Here is a 21,331-nt window from a genome sequence, read left to right as displayed (position 1 = left end):
GTTTGCTTGGTCTACGGACCTCTAGGTTCTATCTATTTTGTTTGTTCGTCTGTCTGCTGCTATTTCTGTTAGGAGGTGTCCCATATTCCTCCCAGTCCTTAGTACTTGTAGGGATTCCCTCCCCAAATCTATAGGTCTCCGTACAGACTAGATTAGGACTTTAGCAGGTCTGATCGCAGGATCAGGTTCCCTGTTACATCGTAGGGATTCAGCTGAGTCTTATAGTAGGGACAGATCTCCTCTCTTTCCTTAGCTTTGGTAGCAGAACATAACAGTAAGTCCAGCCTGTAAATTCTCTAAGGAAAGATTTTTTTTGTTCCATCATGGTGTCGGTTCAGGATTTGGCTAAACACCTGCAGGGACTCTCTCTGGAAGTGGCCGAGCTCCGTCAGCACGTGAGTAACTGTCCTGGAGCATATTTCTTGGAGCCTAAGGTATGTTTGCCGGATTTATTTTTTGGTGAACATCGAGAATTTTTTTCATTTAAAAATGCTTGCTTATTGTATTTTCGTTTGAGACCCAAGTCCTCTGGGGATGAATCCCAGCGCGTAGGGTTCATAATGTCACTTTTGCGCAAAGAGCCTCAGGAGTGGGCCTTTTCTTTGCAACCTAGTGATACATGCTTCAGATCAGTGGATAGTTTTTTTTCTGCTTTAGGACTATTATATGATGATCCTGACCGTGTGGCATCAGCTGAGACTGAGTTGAGACGTTTAAAACAAGGATCAGGTAATATGGAAAAATATTGTACACATTTTCGTCGTTGGTCCACTCAAACAGGGTGGAACGATTCTGCTCTGAAAAGTCTATTTCTTGCTGGGCTCAGTGAAAAGGTTAAAGACCTGCTAATTGCTTATCCTACACCTGAGGATTTGCAACAGGCTATGCAATTAGCTATACGGGTGGACAGAAGACTGCGTGCTAGGGTTAATGAGAGCAAATCCTCTGCTATGTCAGTTTCTGGTTATGATAATGTGTGTACTAACAGTGGTGAACCGATGGAGATTGGATCGGTGGCACCTCGCTCTCAAGAAAAACACCGTCGTTTTTCAGAAGGCTTGTGTTTCTATTGTGGAAAATCTGGTCATTTGATTAAAGGCTGTGAGCTTCGTATGAAGAAAGAAAAAAAAAATGGTCAGTCACGCCCGTATTGCCTGTTTAAATTCCAAGGGTATATTTTTAGCTGCTTCCACGATTGCTCAGGAAAAATTAATGGAATTTCGGGTGTTTGTTGATTGCGGGTCTACACTGAATGTTATTGATGGGGGATTCGTGGAAAAACTCAATTTAAAACCTGAACCTTTATCATCCCCCATTGCTGTGGTTTCTGTGGATGGCTCCCCTTTGAAGAATATTACTCTCAAGGTCAGTGAATTTCCTCTCACTATTAATGGTGTTCACCATGAGAAATTGGATTTGGTAGTGTTGAATAACTTGCCTTCTCCAGTAATATTGGGTTTGCCCTGGTTGAAATTTCACAATCCTGTACTGGATTGGTCTACCAGTGAAATTAAATCCTGGAGCCATAAATGTTATGACAAGTGTTGTAACGGGCGTATTGCAGCTTTGGATAGGGGAGAATTGCCTGTTCCTATTCAGGATTTTTGGAGAGTTTTTTCTGAGAAAGAATCGCAGGTTTTGCCTCCCCATAGAGACTATGATTGTTCTATTGAATTTGTCCCTGGAGCGACTCTTCCTAAAAGTCGTTTGTTTAACCTTACTATTCCTGAGAGGAAGGCTTTGGAGGAATACATACAGACAAGTTTGGCCGCCGGTCACATTAGGCCCTCTAAGTCTCCTGTGGCGGTTGGATTTTTTTTTGTAAAAAAAAAGGACGGCGGTTTACGTCCTTGTCTGGATTTTCGTGAGATTAACAAAATTACGGTACGCAATCCTTACCCACTGCCATTGATTCCTGATCTGTTTAACCAGTTATTGGGGGCCAAGTGGTTCTCTAAAATTGACCTTAAGGGGGCATACAATCTGTTGCGCATGAAGGAGGGTGATGAATGGAAGACTGCTTTTAACACTCCTGTGGGTCATTTTGAGAATCTGGTTATGCCTTTTGGTCTTACTAATGCTCCTGCATTTTTTCAGAATCTGATTAATGACATCCTTAGACCTTTGATCGGTAAAAATGTGGTTGTGTATTTGGATGACATTTTGATTTATTCGCCAGATCTGGAGTCTCATTGGCGGAGCGTGCGTGAGGTATTGCAGTTATTAATGGACAATTCGCTTTTTGCTAAGCTGGAGAAATGTGAGTTCGCTGTACAGAGAATTAGTTTTTTGGGCTACATTATCTCCAGCAAAGGTTTTGAGATGGATCCGGTTAAGGTTCAGGCTGTGCAGGAATGGCCTAGGCCTATTGGTTTGAAATCAATACAGAGGTTTTTGGGTTTCGCCAATTACTATAGAAAATTCATAAAAAATTTTTCTAGTATTGTCAAACCTCTGACTGATCTCACCAGGAAAGGTGCTGATGCGGTTCAGTGGTCTTCTGAGGCCATTGAAGCTTTTGTGTATCTCAAGGAGAGGTTCACCTCTGCTCCCATCCTTATGCAGCCTGATGTTACTAGGCCGTTTTTGGTTGAGGTTGATGCTTCCTCTGTGGGGGTTGGCGCAGTATTGTCTCAGGATAAGGGGGATGGATTACATCCCTGTGCATTTTTTTCAAAAAAATTTTCGGAGACTGAATTGAATTACGATATTGGTAATCGGGAATTATTGGCTATTAAACTCGCATTTGAACACTGGCGCCACTTCTTGGAAGGTGCGGAATTTCCCGTTCAGGTTCTTACGGATCATAAAAATCTGATATATCTTGACGCTGCCAAGCGCCTGAATGCCCGTCAGGCTAGGTGGGCACTGTTTTTCTCGCGGTTTAATTTCTCCGTTACTTACATCCCTGGTACTAAGAATGTTAAGGCGGATGCCTTGTCTCGCAGTTTTTCTCCCATAGTCGGTGCTGAGAAAGAGGAAAACATTTTACAAGAAGGTGTTGTGATAGCTGCTTTAGACTCCGTTTTGGAAGATGAGATTCTTAAAGCTCAGGAGAATGCCCCATCTAACACTCCTCATGGGAGGTTGTTTGTGCCTGGGACCTTTAGGAGAGATTTGTTTGAGTGTCACGAATCTCGGTTGGCAGGTCATCCCGGAATCTCTGAGACCAAGAGACTGGTGGGTCGCAGTTTTTGGTGGCCTGGATGGCAGAAGGAAGTCATTAAGTGGGTGCGCCAATGTACTATATGTGCTAGATCTAAGTCCTCACATACTCCTGCTGCGGGGTTGCTTTGTCCTTTGGAGGTCCCCAGTGCTCCTTGGACACATTTGGCTATGGACTTTATAACTGACCTTCCCCCCTCTGAGGGTTTTACTGTCATCTGGGTGGTCGTGGACCGTTTTAGCAAGATGTGTCACTTGGTTCCCTTCGTCAAACTGCCCTGCGCTAAAACTCTCGCTAAGGCCTTTGTCAAGGAAATTGTCAGACTTCATGGCGTTCCTACTGACATTGTTTCTGATAGGGGTCCTCAGTTCGTGGCTCGTTTTTGGCGTGCCTTTTGTGACAGGTTGGGAATTCATTTGTCGTTTTCGTCCGGATATCATCCTGAATCTAATGGCCAGACAGAAAGGAAAAACCAGGATGTTGAGCAGTTCTTGCGTTGTTTTGTGGCAGACAATCAAGAGGGGTGGTCTGAGTTTCTGCCACTTGCCGAATTTGCTCTGAACAATCATACATCTTCTTCTGCTGGTTGTTCGCCTTTTTTTTGTTGTTCTGGGAGACATCCGTCGTTTGGGTCGTTCTCCAAGTTGGGATCTGCCGTGCCTGAGGAGGAGAGTTTTTCCGGTGATTTGGAAAGAGTTTGGACGGATGTGCGTGGTAATCTTCAGGAGGCCAACAGAAAATCTAAAGACTACTTTGATAGGAAATGACAGGAGGTTTTGTTCGCTGTTGGTGACATGGTTTGGTTGTCCTCTAGGAATCTGCAGTTGAGGATTCCTTCTAAGAAATTGGGTCCCAAGTTTGTAGGGCCCTTTAAGGTGCTTCAGGTTGTCAACCAATCTGCTGTTAGGTTGGAGGTTCCTACCTCCTGGAGAATTAATCCGGTCTTTCATGTCTCTCTGTTAAAAAAAGCTGTTGTGTCGGATGGTGACGCCTCTGCCTCTGTTCCTCCGGTGGTGGAGGACGGGGAATATGAAATTTCTCGCATCCTTGACTCTAGACGGTATAGAGGTAGTTTGCAGTATCTTGTGGCCTGGAAAGGTTTCGGACCCGAGGATAACTCTTGGGTGAGGTCAGATGATGTTTCCGCGTCCAGACTTATCAGAGCGTTTCACAGGAGATTTCCTGATAAGCCTGGTCCTAGGGGATCCGGAGGATCCTCTTAGAAGGGGGGGTACTGTTAGAACCTTGCTGTTAGGTTTTTTTTCCTTTGCTGGTCACATGACCTTGTTGGCCTATTTAATCCTGCTCCGCCCTTCTGGCTTTGCTGGACTTCATTGTATATCTACTTTCTAGCTAGCCTGTGCTCTGTATCTAACTCTGTTAGTTTGCTTGGTCTACGGACCTCTAGGTTCTATCTATTTTGTTTGTTCGTCTGTCTGCTGCTATTTCTGTTAGGAGGTGTCCCATATTCCTCCCAGTCCTTAGTACTTGTAGGGATTCCCTCCCCAAATCTATAGGTCTCCGTACAGACTAGATTAGGACTTTAGCAGGTCTGATCGCAGGATCAGGTTCCCTGTTACATCGTAGGGATTCAGCTGAGTCTTATAGTAGGGACAGATCTCCTCTCTTTCCTTAGCTTTGGTAGCAGAACATAACAAATATAGTGCGAAGCCCCACTTCAATTTTTTTAAATTATTTCAGGAAATTCATGAAATAATTTAAAAAAAATTGACGTGGGGCTTCGCACTATATTTGTGTCCAGCCAGGTACAGCAGGCAGGAACGGGCTGCCCCCAACCACCAGCTGCCTATTTGTACCTGGCCGGACACAACAATATAGGGAAGCCCTTTTTTTCTTAATTATTTCATGAAATAATTTAAAGAAAATTGACGTGGGGCTTCGCCCTGTTTTTGTGTCCAGCCAGGTACAACTAGGCAGCTGGGGGCTGGAATCCGCAGCGCAGGGAGGCCCAAGCTTTCTGGGCCACCCTCGCTGCAAATTGCAGTCCGCAGCCACCCCGGAAAATGGCGCGTTCATAGAAGCGCCATCTTCTGGCGCTGTACCCAACTCATCCAGGGCCCTGATGCGGTGGCTCACTGGGTAATAAAGGGGTTAGGGCCAGCTTGGCATTATCAGCTGGCCCTAAGCCCGAAATTCATGGGGTCACGCCAATATTAGACATGACCACCATGAATTTCTAGTAAAGTATTTAAAAAAAACACAACACCCAGAAAAAAGTCCTTTAATTGAAATAAACACACAATTCTTTATTGTTCTAAATTAAACCATACTTACCATCACGCCCATTCCAGCTGAAGCCAACGATCTCCTGAAATAAAAGAAAAATAATAAAGAAACATCATCCTTACCTTTCCATGGTTCCCATGACAGCTTCAGCTCTGCTACATCGAGATGACAGGCTGGACCGCTGCAGAACGCTGCCATCCAGCCTGTCATCCCGCAGACACTGAGAAGCGCAGGCTTGCTTGCGCTCCACAGTGTCTCTCTGTGAGGGCATCCAGATGAGCCGAGTTAATGTCCAATGAACTCGGCTCACCTCATGCACGTCACTGACAGCGTGGGAAAATTCTCCTGCACTCAGCGCTTCAGCGTGGGAGAATTCTCACACTGAAGCGCTGAGTGCAGGAGAATTCTCCCACGCTGTCAGTGACGTGCAGGAGGTGAGCTGAGTTCATTGGACATGAGCTCACCTTATGCACGTCACTGACAGCGTGGGAAAATTCTCCTGCACTCAGCGCTTCAGCGGGAGAATTCTCACGCTGAAGCGCTGAGTGCAGGAGAATTTTCCCACGCTGTCAGTGACGTGCAGGAGGTGAGCTGAGTTCATTGGACATGAGCTCACCTTATGCACGTCACTGACAGCGTGGGAGAATTCTCCTGCACTCACCGCTTCAGCTTGAGAATTTTCCCACGCTGTCAGTGACGTGCATGAGGTGAGCCGAGTTCATTGGACATGAACTCGGCTCATCTGGATGTCGTCACAGAGAGACGCTGAGCAGCGCAAGCAAGCCTGCGCTTCTCAGTGTCTGCGGGATGAGAGGCTGGATGGCAGCGTTCTGCTGCGGTCCAGCCTGTCATCTCGATGTAGCAGAGCTGAAGCTGTCGTGGGAACCATGGAAAGGTAAGGATGAGGTTGCTTTATTATTTTTCTTTTATTGCAGGAGATCGTTGGCTTCAGCTGGAATGGGCGTGACGGTAAGTATGGTTTAATTTAGAACAATAAAGGATTGTGTCTTTATTTCAATTAAAGGACTTTATTCTGGGTGTTTGTGCTTTTTTTAACTTTGACTATGGGGTTAGTAATGGGGGTGTCTTATAGACGCCTCTCCATTACTAACCTGGGCTTGATGTCAGCTGGCATTATAAGCTGACATCAACCCCAACCCTATTACCCCCTGCCACCGCACCAGGGCAGCGTGGAAGAGCGAGGCTAAGTGCCAGAATTGGCGCATCCTATGAATGCGCCATTTCTGGGGCGGCTGACGGCTGGTGTTTCTAGCCTGGGAGGGGGCCAATATTCATGGCTCCCTTCCTGGGCTATTAATATTAGCCCCCAGCTGTCTGCCTAGCCTTTGCTAGCTATTAAATTAGGGGGGACCCCACGTCATTTTTTTTTGGGGGGTCCCCCATTTTAATAGCTAGTAAAGGCTATGTATTCAGCTGGGGGCTGATATTAGTAGCCTGGGAAGCTCCGTGGGTATTACCCCCTTCCCAGGCTTCAAACATCTGCCCCAGCCGTCTGCTTAACCTCCGCTAGAGCCTAAAATTAAGGGGAACCCCACGCCAATTTTTTTTAATAATAAATCCTTTATTTTAATACTAAATGACAAGTACAGTAACCAACACTATCACTGTACTTCATATATATGTGACTGACATGTTTCTATCTATCTAATCTATGTGTGAAGCTCTATTCTGTCTGTTATAAATTGTCGGGTACCGCTGCTGAATTGCCGGCCGGCTTTTTTAAAGAGACGGTGCATGAAAACACTATTATTTTTTTTGATAAATCCTTTACGCTAAATGACAAGTACAGTAAGCAACACTGTCACTGTACTTCGTATATATGTGGCTGACATGTTTCTATCTATCTAATCTATGTATGATGCTCTATTCTGTCTGTTATAAATTGTCGGGTACCGCTGCTGAATTGCCGGCCGGCTTTTTTAAAGAGACAGTGCATGAAAACACTATTATTTTTTTAAATAAATCCTTTACACTAAATGACAAGTACAGTAATCAACACTGTCACTGCACTTCTTATATATGTGACTGACATGTTTCTATCTATCTAATCTATGTGTGATTCTCTATTCCTTCTATTCTAAATTGTCGGGTACCGCTGCTGAATTGCCGGCCGGCTTTTTTAAAGAGACGGTGCATGAAAACACTATTATTTTTTTTGATAAATCCTTTACGCTAAATGACAAGTACAGTAAGCAGCACTTTCACTGTACTTCGTATATATGTGGCTGACATGTTTATATCTATCTAATCTATGTGTGAAGCTCTATTCTTTCGGTTCTAAATTGTCGGGTACAGGTGTATGCCGCTGCTGAATTGCCGGCTTTTCATGTTTCACTGTTGGCACTGTTCCCATCGATTTGGGCAATCACTGTAATGCCACAACCACCATGGCTGTGGCATTACAGTGAGTGGCAGACAATCACTGCATGATTGGTGCTCTAAATAGCGCCAGACATGCAGGACACGCTTTTGGTGCACGAACAGTTATCGAACATAACCTCGAACAGCCGAATTTTTTGCAAATCGTTCGGGTTCGTCGAACAACTCGAACACCGCCCAAAACAGCTCGAATTTGAGATTGGCGAACAGTTCTAGTCGAACACCGCTCATCTCTACTCTTAAATGCACCATCACTCCATTTCCACCATTCTGTTTGACACCTCTGGTAACGAAAGTATTGATGCCCCATCCATAATTCATGTGACCACAGTAGCCAAACATTGGCCTAAGTGATGAGATGCCACGTATGTAGTCATCACCACTGAGAAAACTACTTTACTTCTGTGTTATGTAAATGATAGATGGGACATCATCACTTCCATTACTACTTGAGAATTGATTGGGTAAGTCATGCTTCTTTCTTTATGTTGTAGTATTCCTGTTTGTTGCCCACTTTTGAAGAATCAGACAAAACCCCTTTAAATTGCGCTTTGCAACTTGACTAATACCCTATAGCTAATGTTGTTAAAATGAATTTTCCCAATTTATCTATTTTTCAGGAAACTGTTTGCTGGACCATCCAAGAAATCAAATTCTGGGTCCAGAAGAGCTTCCTGGACAGAGTTATGATGCCGTCCGCCAATGTAAGCTGGCCTTTGGACCGGCATACACAGTGTGCCCTGGTATGGATGTCTGCTCACGATTATGGTGTGCAGTCGTCCGACAAGGTCAGATGGTTTGTTTAACAAAGAAGCTTCCTGCAGTGGAGGGAACACCCTGTGGAAAAGGAAGGATCTGTCTTCATGGAAAATGTGTTGACAAGACCAAGAAGAAGTATTATTCGGTAGGTATAAACTATTTAGAATGGACATTTATCACCTACCGACAGGAAAGATAAGAAATGTCTAATTACCACTAGTGGAACCTCAACCGATCACTAGAACTGGAATCACAAGACCCCTGTTCTTCTTCACTGCACAATCGCCACGAGTGGGATGTAAAATGGAGTGGTGGTCAAGCATGCATTCTGCAACTCCATTCAGTGTCTAAAAAGAGCTTAACTGTTTCCATCAGAGCCATGGTTTTGAGGCATTAGAAAAACATGAAGGTCAGTTGTGACATCGTAAATCAGCTCCATTGAATAGAATAGGACAGGACTGCAGGGCTGAGGACAGGTGTGGTTATGTTTTTGAAGAAGGCAGCTAGATTTTTCTAATCTTGTACAACCCCTGTAAGAAGGTAAGGAAGAAATTAGAGGATTAACAACAACCATACAATTGTTTTTTCCTCTTGGTATCTTTTCTTTGGATCCATCTTAATTTAAAATTGGTTCTGTTTTTATTATATTTAATTAATTTATTGTATATTTCAGATCTCCAGTCATGGAAACTGGGGCTCCTGGGGGCCTTGGGGGCAATGTTCCCGAACATGCGGAGGAGGGGTTCAGTTTGCCTATCGTCACTGTAATGATCCTGCTCCAAGAAACAGCGGTAGATATTGTACTGGAAAGCGTGCAATCAACCGATCCTGCAATGTCACCCCATGTCCATCTAGTGGTAAGAGCACTGTCCTAGAAATGGGGAACATACATGGTGTTCAAGTGAACAGGCCAGGGTGCGGTTCTCTGTTTAGTTATACAGTTGGGAGTGCCACTGCGCAATGAAATAATGGAACAGGAAACAATGTACAATAGTTATGTGTCCCTTCATTCTCATGATCATGAGAAAAAAAACCTCCGAACATAAAGTATAGGCATATTCTAGAGTTTCTTATGAGAAGCAAGACTGTCTATGCGTTAAAGGATTTGCCCACTACTTGGACAACCCCTTCTCATTCCCCATGTTTGGCCCCATTAAAAAAAAAAAGCTTATACTCACATCCCGTGCCATTCAGTGGTGTCAGCATTTGCTCTCCCAGGGCTCATGTGAGGTTGTTATGTTACGTGAGCCTTTCACCCAATCAGTGATGGCGTCACTGTCCCGCCTTCAGACGTATAAGTAATTAACAGTAAGTAAACCACCAGCCGCAGCTCTCACTTCCTCTTGATTACTTATTCACCCGAAGGCGATACAGTGATACCAATGCTGATTGGGCACAGGGCTTAAGGGATGTAACAACCACACGTGAGCCCCGGGAACGCAAATTCTGACACCACTGGAACGGCATTGGCATGGGAGATGAGTATACTGTAAGTGTTTTTTTATTTTTAAACATGGGGAATGAGAAGGGGTTGTCCAATTATTGGACAACCCCTTTAAGGAACATTCACACAATACTATTTTGTTCAAATTTTGTTCAAATTATTGTACTTGTTGTTTGCTATGTATGCCCCTTTTAAACATGTAAAGCACCATGGAATTAATGATGCTATAATAATAATAATAATAACAATAATAATAATAATAATAATAATATTCTCAGTCCAAGTGTTATCCATGTGAAAAAATATACATTTCAATGGGTGTGCAAAAACAGAAGCATTATGGACCTAAGGCATACAGAATGGCATTGGTGCAAATCCATTGCAGTTATAAACATAGAAAACTGTATTTGGCCTTGTATAAGTTTTTAATTATTGATGTATAAAAATTAGTGTTGAGCATTCCGATACTGAAATATCGGGTATCGGCCGATATTCGCGGTATCGGAATTCCGATACTTAATTCCGATACTTTTACAATATCGAATACCGGAATCGGAAGTTCCCATAATGCCTGCGCTCTGCAGTGTCTCTGAAGGATGACAAGCTGGATGGCAGCGCTCAGCTGAGATCCAGCCTGTCATCAGAATGCCATCCCAGCGTGGGAGAATTCTCCTGATTGTTTAAAAGTCGGCGGGCGGTAAAAAGCCGCCGGCTTTTAAACAATCACACAGCCCCATACTGCTTCCCCGCAGCCTCCCACCCCGATCCTCCGCTCCCCTCGCCACCTCCCATCCCGATCGTAAGTTAGGACCGGGCGGGGAGCGCAGCACCAAGGAGCAGGGAGCGAAGAACCCGGGCGGGGAAGCCGGCAGTGAAAAGACTTCACCGCCGGCTTTCCCGTTCTGTGCTGCGCTTTCCCGCCGGTTATTTCAAATGAACAGCTGAGGTATCAGGTGATGCCGATCAGCTGTTCATTTGAAGTCGCCGCGGTGCCCTCAGAGGGTTCATGTGAGTTCATGCTTGACTGCATTGCATGAACTCACATGAACTTTCCCACGGCCGCACAGGTCAGCCTCACTTCCCAGACCGGTCATGATTGGTGTGTGTGGGTGTCTGTGCGGGTGTGCGCGGTGTGTGGGGTGTCTGTGCGGTGTCTGCGGGTGTGTGCGGTGTCTGTGCGATGTCTGCGGGTGTGTGCGGTGTCTGTGTGATGTCTGCGGGTGTGTGCAGTGTCTGTGCAATGTCTGAGGGTGTGTACGTGCAGGCAGACATAGGCCGATGTGACACTACTACTCCCATCGGCCTATGTCTGTCCCCCGTCCACTCGTGCCAGCAGGATCAGCTCGATGGGAGCAGTAGTTCCCATCAGCCTGATCCTGCTATTTAAATTGCCCTACTGTGCCCCCAATAAATTTTAAATACATGTCATTGGTGGCCAGTGGTTAACTACAATAAATTAGTTCATACATTACCTGTCCCCGCCGATCGCCACCTAAAATAAAGTAAAAAATAAAAAACTACACCTATACTCACCTAGACACCTAATTCCCCGAAGCCATCGATCTCCTGTAATAAAATATAAAATAATAAACCACAACCTTATCCTTACCCCTCCGTAGTAGTCCACGAGTGTCCCACAATGATCTCCAGTTTAAAGCAGCCACATAGAATGTGACCGCTCTGAACCGCTGCCGCCGCTAGAGTGACGGGGCCGTAAAGCAGCCCCGTCATTGCATAAGCGGGTACGCCGGAGTTCAGGCAGCGCTGCTCCGGTCAGCTCCTTTACGGCCCTGCTGTATCGTGAGAAATTCCCACGGTACAGCAGTGCCGTAAAGGAGGTCTCCGGAGCTGCGCTGCCTGAATGCACTCCGGTGACCTCAGTCAGTGGCTCCCGCTGCCGGGAGCGGACGTGTTCCCAGCAGTGTGAGCTTACAGCAGCCATGCACAGCTGTCACCATCTCCAGATGTGACAGCTGTGCATGGGAGATCAGCGCAGGAACGTGGACAGGTAACTATTTTTTTTTAGTAAACTAAGAATTAAATAAAATGGTGTGTTTTATTTCAAATACATTTTTTTTTCTGGGTGTAGTGTGTGTTTTCTTTTTAACACTTTGTAGGTTAGTAATGGGGGTGTCTTATAGACGCCCATCATTACTAACCTGGGCTTCATGGCAGCTGGCGCTGACATGAACCCCAGCCCCATTACCCACTGCCACCGCACCAGGGCAGCGTGGAAGAGCGAGGCTAAGTGCCAGAATTGGCGCATCCTATGGATGCGCCATTTCTGGGGCGGCTGACGGCTGGTGTTTATAGCCTGGGAGGGGGCCAATATTCATGGCTCCCTTCCTGGGCTATTAATATCAGCCCCCAGCTGTCTGCCTAGCCTTTGCTAGCTATTAAAATAGGGGGGACCCCACGTCATTTTTTTGGGGGGGTCCCCCATTTTAATAGCTAGTAAAGGCTAGGTATTCAGCTGGTGGCTGATATTAGTAGTCTGGGAAGCTCCGTGGGTATTACCCCCTTCCCAGGCTTCAAACATCTGCCCCAGCCGTCTGCTTAACCTCCGCTAGAGACTAAAATTATGGGGCATCCCACGCCAATTTTTTTTTTAAATAAATCCTTTATTTTAACACTAAATGACATTTGAGGAGTTAATAAAGATGCAGTCCCTAAATTATTATTTATTTTTTAATTAATTTTTCCCAAAAATTTTGACGTGGGCTTTGCCATATTTTTGTATGCCAGCCAGGTACAGCATCCAGCTTCTATGAGCGCGCCATTTTCTGGGGTGGCTGCAGACTGCAATTTGCAGTGGGGGGGAGGCCCAGAAAGCTTGGGTCTCCCTGCGCTGCAGATTCCATCCCCCAGCTGCCTAGTTGTACCTGGCTGGACACACAAATAGGGAGAAGCCCCACGTATTTTTTTTTTAAATTATTTCATGAAATATTTTTTTTAAAAAAAGGGCTTCCCGATATTGTTGTGTCCAGCCAGGTACAAATAGGCAGCTGGTGGTTGGGGTCAGCCCGTTCCTGCCTGCTGTACCTGGCTGGACACAAATATAGTGCGAAGCCCCACGTCAATTTTTTTTAAATTATTTCAGGAAATTAATGAAATAATTAAAAAAAAATTGACGTGGGGCTTCGCACTATATTTGTGTCCAGCCAGGTACAGCAGGCAGGAACGGACTGACCCCAACCACCAGCTGCCTATTTGTACCTGGCCGGACACAACAATATAGGGAAGCCCTTTTTTTCTTAATTATTTCATGAATTTCATGAAATAATTAAAAAAAAAAATACGTGAAGCTTCGCCCTATTTTTGTGTCCAGCCTGGTACAACTAGGCAGCTGGGGGCTGGAATCTGCAGCGCAGGGAGGCCCAAGCTTTCTGGGCCCCACCCGCTGCAAATTGCAGTTCGCAGCCGCCCCGGAAAATGGCGCGTTCATAGATGCGCCATCTTCTGGCGCTGTACCCAACTCATCCAGGGCCCTGGTGCGGTGGTTCACTGTGTAATAAAGGGGTTAAGGCCAGCTTGGCATTATCAGGTGGCCCTAAGCCCGAAATTCATGGGGTCACGCCAATATTAGACATGACCACCATGAATTTCTAGTAAAGTATTTAAAAAAAACACAACACCCAGAATAAAGTCCTTTAATTGAAATAAACACACAATTCTTTATTGTTCTAAATTAAACCATACCTACCATCACGCCCATTCCAGCTGAAGCCAACGATCTCCTGCAATAAAAGAAAAATAATAAACCAACCTAATCCTTACCTTCCCATGGATCCCACGACAGCTTCAGCTCTGCTACATCGAGATGACAGGCTGGACCGCAGCAGAACGCTGCCATCCAGCCTGTCATCCCGCAGACGCTGAGAAGCGCAGGCATGCTTGCGCTCCTCAGTGTCTCTCTGTGACGTCATCCAGATGAGCAGAGTTCATGTCCAATGAACTCAGCTCACCTCATGCACGTCACTGACAGCGTGGGAAAATTCTCCTGCACTCAGCGCTTCAGCGTGAGAATTCTCCTACGCTGTCAGTGACGTGCATGAGGTGAGCTGAGTTCATTGGACATGACCTCACCTCATGCACGTCACTGACAGCGTGGGAAAATTCTCACGCTGAAGCGCTGAGTGCAGGAGAATTCTCCCACGCTGTCAGTGACGTGCATGAGGTGAGCTGAGTTCATTGTCGGCTCATCTGGATGCCGTCACAGAGAGACACAGGAGCGCAAGCATGCCTGCGCTTCTCAGTGTCTGCGGGATGACAGGCTGGATGGCAGCTTTCTGCTGCGGTCCAGCCTGTCATCTCGATGTAGCAGAGCTGGAGCCATCGTGGGAACCATGGAAAGGTAAGGATGAGGTTGCTTTATTATTTTTCTTTTATTGCAGGAGATCATTGGATTCAGCTGGAATGGGCGTGACGGTAAGTATGGTTTAATTTAGAACAATAAAGAATTGTGTGTTTATTTCAATTAAAGGACTTTATTCTGGGTGTTTGTGTTTTTTTTTTTAACTTTGACTATGGGGTTAGTAATGGGAGTGTCTTATAGACGCCTCTCCATTACTAACCTGGGCTTGATGTCAGCTGGCATTATAAGCTGACATCAACCCCAACCCTATTACCCCCTGCCACCGCACCAGGGCAGCATGGAAGAGCGAGGCTAAGTGCCAGAATTGGCGCATCCTATGAATGCGCCATTTCTGGGGCGGCTGACGGCTGGTGTTTCTAGCCTGGGAGGGGGCCAATATTCATGGCACCCTTCCTGGGCTATTAATATCAGCCCCCAGCTGTCTGCCTAGCCTTTGCTTGCTATTAAATTAGGGGGAACCGCACGTCATTTTTTTGGGGGGGTCCCCCATTTTAATAGCTAGTAAAGGCTAAGTATTCCGCTGGGGGCTGATATTAGCAGCCTGGGAAGCTCCGTGGGTATTACCCCCTTCCCAGGCTTCAAACATCTGCCCCAGCTGTCTGCTTAACCTCCGCTAGAGACTAAAATTAAGGGGAACCCCACGCCAATTTTTTTTTAAATCCTTTATTTTAACACTAAATGACAAGTACAGTAATCAACACTGTCACTGTACTTGATATATATGTGACTGACATGTTTCTATCTATCTAATCTATGTATAATTCTCTATTCCTTCTATTCTAAATTGTCGGGTACAGATGCTGAATTGCCGGCCGGCTTTCTTAAAGAGACGGTGCATTAAAACACTATTATTTTTTTAAATAAATCCTTTACACTAAATGACAAGTACAGTAAGCAACACTGTCACTGTACTTCATATATATGTGACTGACATGTTTCTATCTATCTAATCTATGTGTGAAGCTCTATTCTTTCTGTTATAAATTGTCGGGTACCGCTGCTGAATTGCCGGCCTTCTTTTTTAAAGAGACGGTGCACGAAAACACTAATATTTTTTTTAATAAATCCTTTGCACTAAATGACAAGTACATTAAGCAACACTGTCACTGTACTTCATATATATGTGACTGACATGTTTCTATTTATCTAATCTATGTGTGAAGCTCTATTCTGTCTGTTATAAATTGTCGGGTACCGCTGCTGAATTGCCGGCCGGCTTTTTTAAAGAGACGGTGCATGAAAACACTAATATTTTTTTTAATAAATCCTTTGCACTAAATGACAAGTACATTAAGCAACACTGTCACTGTACTTCATATATATGTGACTGACATGTTTCTATCTATCTAATCTATGTGTGAAGCTCTATTCTTTCTGTTGTAAATTGTCGGGTACCGGTGTATGCGCTGATGAATTGCCGGCTTTTCGCATAATACATTCTACATTATTCTTAGTTGTTTTACTTCATGTAGAATTAACCTACAAGGAAAGAAAGGGTTTATTTTCATTCCGATATTTCTGTCCCATTGACTTGCATTGGTTTCCGGTATCGGAATCGGCGATATCCGATACTTTTTGAGTATCGGTCCGATCCAATCCGATACTATATTTCCTGATATCGGAAGGTATCGCTCAACACTAATAAAAATAGATCTCATGCGAATGTCAAAAAAGGATGGTGACAATACAGATGAAAAATCATTCATATTTTTTTCTGGATGAAAAATGGACAATTTTTCATACACCAATGTGAACTTAGCCTTAACCAACTCTTTCATTTCCTTTGGTTTCACGCAATATTTCTTTTCTCCTGTGGTGGCACTGCTGGGAAGTTAGCCATTTGCTGCATCACAGATTACTCCTGATTGCTAGGGATTTAAATCATAGTGATTTAAACGTATTGTCAGGGAACCTTCTAACAAAAAATAATTTTTTAAATGAGACAAACCATTTACATTCCTGACATTTGGATTTCTGATATTAATTGGGACCTGCTGCTTGGAATAAATATGTTTTCTTCACACGTTGTGTAAATGTCGCTGTTCTCCTGAATCTGGCGATACTTTTCTTTTGTTTCTGCGCCTCTCCATTCCTGAGATATGGCCGCCTCTGTATCTAGTCTTTTTCGCCAACTAGGCGTGTTCCTCATGAATACGCCCTCAGGGAAGAGTGAGGATGGCGCCCTCTTGGCTAAAAAGGCTACATTTAAAAGAGGGCTATATCTCAGGAACCGAGAGGCGTAGGATCAAAATAAAAACATTGCCGGATTCAGGAGATCAGCAGCATTGACACCAGTTGAAAATATTAATTCTTATTAATATTAATAATATTAATATTATTCTTTAAGTAAGAAGCAGAAACAATTCAGCTACAGGTAGGATTATAAAGCAAATGATTAGACAGAAATGTAGAATGTATACTCATTTTTGGCTCAGCATGTGTGAGCATTAGAGGAAGCCGTGTGGTCTGTTAACTACAGCAAATTAAATTCTACTTTATCCAGGGATGTGAGCAGTTAGGTGGCGATATTACAAATACATGATCTAATATTATCCCAGTGTTGTGAGCCGGTCCCTGCTGTGAATATGTCACTCTTAATAGAAAATGTTATAAAGTCTCATTAGTGCCTAGCGTCTGTTTTACAAGCACACCAAATCTACTGTCAGAAGACAGACGGATCGTATACCTCCATGATTCACTGCACAGAATGTGGCTGCTAAATCATAGAAAGCAAATATAGAACCCCCCCCAAAAAAACAAATAAAATGCAAATGGGCCAAGAGTAAATAAGGCAGCATTATTCACTTGTCTCGCTTCACCGAGTCCATAGCCCTCTATGGTTATTTAATCTAAAGACTGAATAATTATAGGTCCCGTTGAGTTTCTCACATTGAGGTCAGTTGTGCTGTATTACAGGTGTTAGAGTGATATATCACAGATGTGAGAGTCGTAAAAACACAATAAATCAAAGTGTTATATATTTTTTAACAGAGGCTACTCGGTGGTATTGTGTTTAATATGTCCCTATGGCTGTTTGACCCAAAATTAAAAAATTGAAGCTTAGGTGTCCTAGGTGTAAATGACAATAGCTGGAGGTATTATACTATGGGATACCATATGAGTTGGCTTTTTATTCTAGATCATCCGATCAGGTGAGCACATTCCCAGTTGTTTTATGGTTCCCACCACTCTAATAAACCATCTACACTATGGAGCACTTTGCTCACTGCCTTTCTTAAGACTTATACCTTAAAGAGATATTCAACCATTGGAAATGTATGAGTTCTCCATAGGATCAGTGTCTGGAAAGAGGAGGTCCAGCTTTCTAAGACAAAACAAGAGCCCGGGGATCTTGATTCATCCACCCAACGTGGCTGAGCACGAGTGTTCTTCTTCCTATTAGTCTATGGCAGTTACGGGAAGACTTGTGCACTCTTTTCATGAATGCTATCAGCTACTTTGAAATGAAAAATGAGGCCATGAAACAGTCATTCTTCTCAGTGTTGGAAAATGTAGTTGTCACTATTGCACTGGATGCAATAAACTGACTTGAGATGCATAAAGATTTTTGGCATGGAGGCCAACAAAGTGGTGGCACACAGATGATTGCCGGGATAAAGCCATGATAGTTTGAATGCTTAAAAAAAGTATTCTCAGAATTAAAAATTATCTCCAAAATCTTAGGATGGGATATAACTTCCTGATCATTGGGAGTCTGCCCATTGCGTCCTCCAACGATTCTGAGAACAAGTATCTGCAGAGTCCAGTCTTGGATGGTGCCGAGGTGCACATGATTATCCTCCATTGCATTTATTGTCTATAGAACTGCCAGAAATAGCGAAATGCAGGACTTTTTTTTCTCTGGCAGACCCATAGACAATAAATAGAGAGGATAGGGGATCAGGTTCAATTTTGCAAATATCAGTTTAAATGGAGCTTGTAATGCAGAAAACTGAATTCGAACTCCCAATGAAGTCCAAAAATGGACTTGGTCCATGTAAAAATCATATCTGCAGTATAGATTTCACCAGCTGAATTCAGGATCACACAGTAGCGGGCAAATATATAGAAATTCAGGCAAGGCTCTCTCTCGGCAAGAGGGGGTGTGCAGCATGCTGATTGAGGGGCAGAACAATGCACCGAGCCCTTGGCCGTGCCAAGGATGCATGAAGGACCTTCATTTGCATATGAAATAAAAAGTTTTTCTCTAAACAACTAAAGACTTGAAATTTTTACTGCAGGTATGGTTCTTATAGGTGCTAATTCCTCTATGGGACTGTATAAGTGGTCAAAATTGAGTTTTAGGGGTTACAGACTCCATTTAACTTCTTTATAATAGAAATTGATACACAAAGTTTCCTATAAGTAAAAAAACATTTCTGTGGCCCCCTCAATAATAATACGTTTAGGAATCACTACCTTATGGACCCATATTTTGGGCTTTGTCTTCAGAATATTTTTTTTTATCAAGGATGGGATTTTATCCATGCAGAGAAAAGTAGAAAAAGCTTTCCCAAATGACAATTTTGTTAACTTGTCCCCTGCTGTCATGTGTCCCTGTTTTTGGCAAGAAATATGATGACGGGGAACGTTGCCATTTTTTCTTCTTGTTCTAAGAATGTACAAAAAAGAATAATATGAAAGGAGATATAACATCAGAACTTTATTTTCTTTTTCCCTAAAGCGAAATCATTCCGACAGCAGCAGTGTGAAGCGAGGAACGGTTATCAAACTGATGCAAAGGGTGTCAAGACATTTGTTGAGTGGGTTCCAAAATATGCAGGGATTCAGCCGGGAGATGTCTGCAAGCTCATATGTCAAGCTAAAGGAACTGGATATTATGTTGTCTTCTCACAAAAGGTAAAATTATCACATTATTATACTATAATGTCAAATATGCAGAGATCTGTAAACCCAGACAGACTTCTCCGATTCTGATCCGCCATTCTCTGGTTTTACGTGCTGTCAAAAACTGGGTAGGATAGTAAAAGACGAGTTCACACAAAACTTCTTGACCAAAAATGGATATTCTATCAGTAAAAAATCCCTCAACTTTGAAATTTTAAGTAAATGAGGTCGTAAGTACAACAAGGGTGGGATAATTCTTGGCAAGTGCGCCATTCTCCTTCATTATTCCCCTCCATAGCATCACTGCCATAGGTTTGATTGATGCCTGTTGAACATAGCTGATTATATGATTCTGTTGACCTAGTAATGCTGAACAGATGTCAATCAATCACATGGAGGCAACATTAGGCAGAGACGAAGGCGAAGGATCAGTGCACTTTCCCACCTCATTGCACTCGCAGCCTCATTTGCATGAAGATTCAAGGTTGATTTTCTCAAGAATTGAACAGCCATTTGTGGATGGGAAAGTATGTGTGAAATTGTCTTTTACTACCCCACCAATCTTTGTGATTAGTTTGGTGATTTTGAAGGCCCCCATACACATTAGACTAAAGTCGACCAAGCCTGCCGATATTGCTGGGTTCAACCGACGGTCTAATGTGTATGGAGACTTCAGCTGGCTGATGGTCGGGGAAGATGTCGATAGCATAAGTCCAATTTTGGACTGCTGATCACATTGTTCTCCCAGAGATAATCCACAGCCAAACGAGTGCTCCTGTGTATTGGAGAGTTGGCCAAGATCGGCTGAACGAATCGGTCGTAACTTCATTTGGCCAACAGTCATTTATTGTGTATGGTCAGTTTAAAGCCTCTGACAGTTTGCCTTTATGTTGCAATGGTATTTAAAATGATAAAAGTAAAATATAATGGCTGTTTCAGATTGCAGGTGAGTGAATCTATTGGGCATAGAGATTAATTTTTCATTGCTATGATTTTGGTTTTTGATATCATGACCTATATATCAAATGAGATGTACAACAGGAAAGTAATGAAAGAACTGTGTACACACCATTATCTTGGCAATAAACTCTACAAATGTTTAAAATCCATTGAAACTACATAAAAAAAATCTTCAGGTTTATATGACTGGTGTAAGCTGGAAATCAACATATTATATTACTAAATTGGAGCATTCCACCAAGATATTAAAATGCCAAAACAAGTAATAAATAAATTATTGCAAAAGAATAAAATGCTTTTTTGAAAGGTGAGCATATGTCTTAGGATACCTCGACAGAGGAGTTCCAATGTTTCGACCAGTATAATGGTCTTTTTTAAGGAGTAAGGAGCCGGGCATACGGTAATGTAAAGTGTTATGACATTCGCCTGCCATAACACCACACAACATCATTTAACCGGCTTCTTAGTCATACAGATGTCCTCGAAAAAGACCATTGTACTGGTCGAAATGTTGCCATTTATCTGTTGCCTGATCCTAATAAACATACTCACCTTTGATAAAGCATCAAGTTTTCATCATTTTCTGTGCTGAGGTTACCCCCTACAATATACAGTATAGCTATACTCAAGATGGTAGAAATGGGATGCAGTGGTGGAGTCAAAGTAGCACCATGAGATGAGCCCCATGTGTATCGCCTCTATGCTGGTGGCTTCATCAGTATTGTTCAAATGAGAAACTCTTTCAGAAAAACAGCTTCAGAAACTCAGTAACTTTTACATGAGACTGATAGTGAGATTGTGGTTCACTGTTAAAGTCTCTGCCTTCCATGTCACAGATCCTGAGTTTGAAGTTTGGCAGTGAAGAGCTAGAAGATTAGAAAGTCATCATCAATTATGCAAGAGGCCATCCACCTAATGTCCTGCCTCTAAGGAGAATTGTCTTGTTTCTGGCTACTGGCTGCCTGTGCAGCCATGAAGGTCTGCACATAGCAAAGGCTGGGCATGGCCCTCAGTTCCACCATTATGGAGTAATTGTAGTGTCAGTGCTCACTCGTTCTGCCATACCTTTTATACTACTGTACATATTGTAGCTTTGTAGCTTTTACATGTTGTCCAAGACAGACTACTATTT

The 21,331-nt window shown here is 43.5% G+C and overlaps 1 protein-coding gene across 1 annotated transcript in view; it reads left to right on the top strand.

Annotated features, from left to right (window-relative positions):
* The window catches only part of ADAMTS5 (ADAM metallopeptidase with thrombospondin type 1 motif 5), a 171,046-nt gene that overhangs the window by 106,674 nt on the left and 43,041 nt on the right, over positions 1-21,331 (top strand). The window contains exons 4-6 of the mRNA XM_073668294.1: positions 8,434-8,717; positions 9,246-9,429; positions 19,076-19,251. Coding sequence (XP_073524395.1) covers positions 8,434-8,717; positions 9,246-9,429; positions 19,076-19,251 — 644 coding nt within the window. The remainder of the gene's footprint in view (positions 1-8,433; positions 8,718-9,245; positions 9,430-19,075; positions 19,252-21,331) is intronic.

The sequence above is a fragment of the Phyllobates terribilis genome, unplaced genomic scaffold (assembly GCF_046119375.1).
Source record: "Phyllobates terribilis strain yellow unplaced genomic scaffold, ASM4611937v1 Scaffold_2__4_contigs__length_985480577, whole genome shotgun sequence".
Classification (NCBI taxonomy): domain Eukaryota; kingdom Metazoa; phylum Chordata; class Amphibia; order Anura; family Dendrobatidae; genus Phyllobates; species Phyllobates terribilis.
The sequence above is the reverse complement of the archived record's forward strand: the minus strand, read 5'-3'. Positions and strand labels throughout refer to the sequence as shown.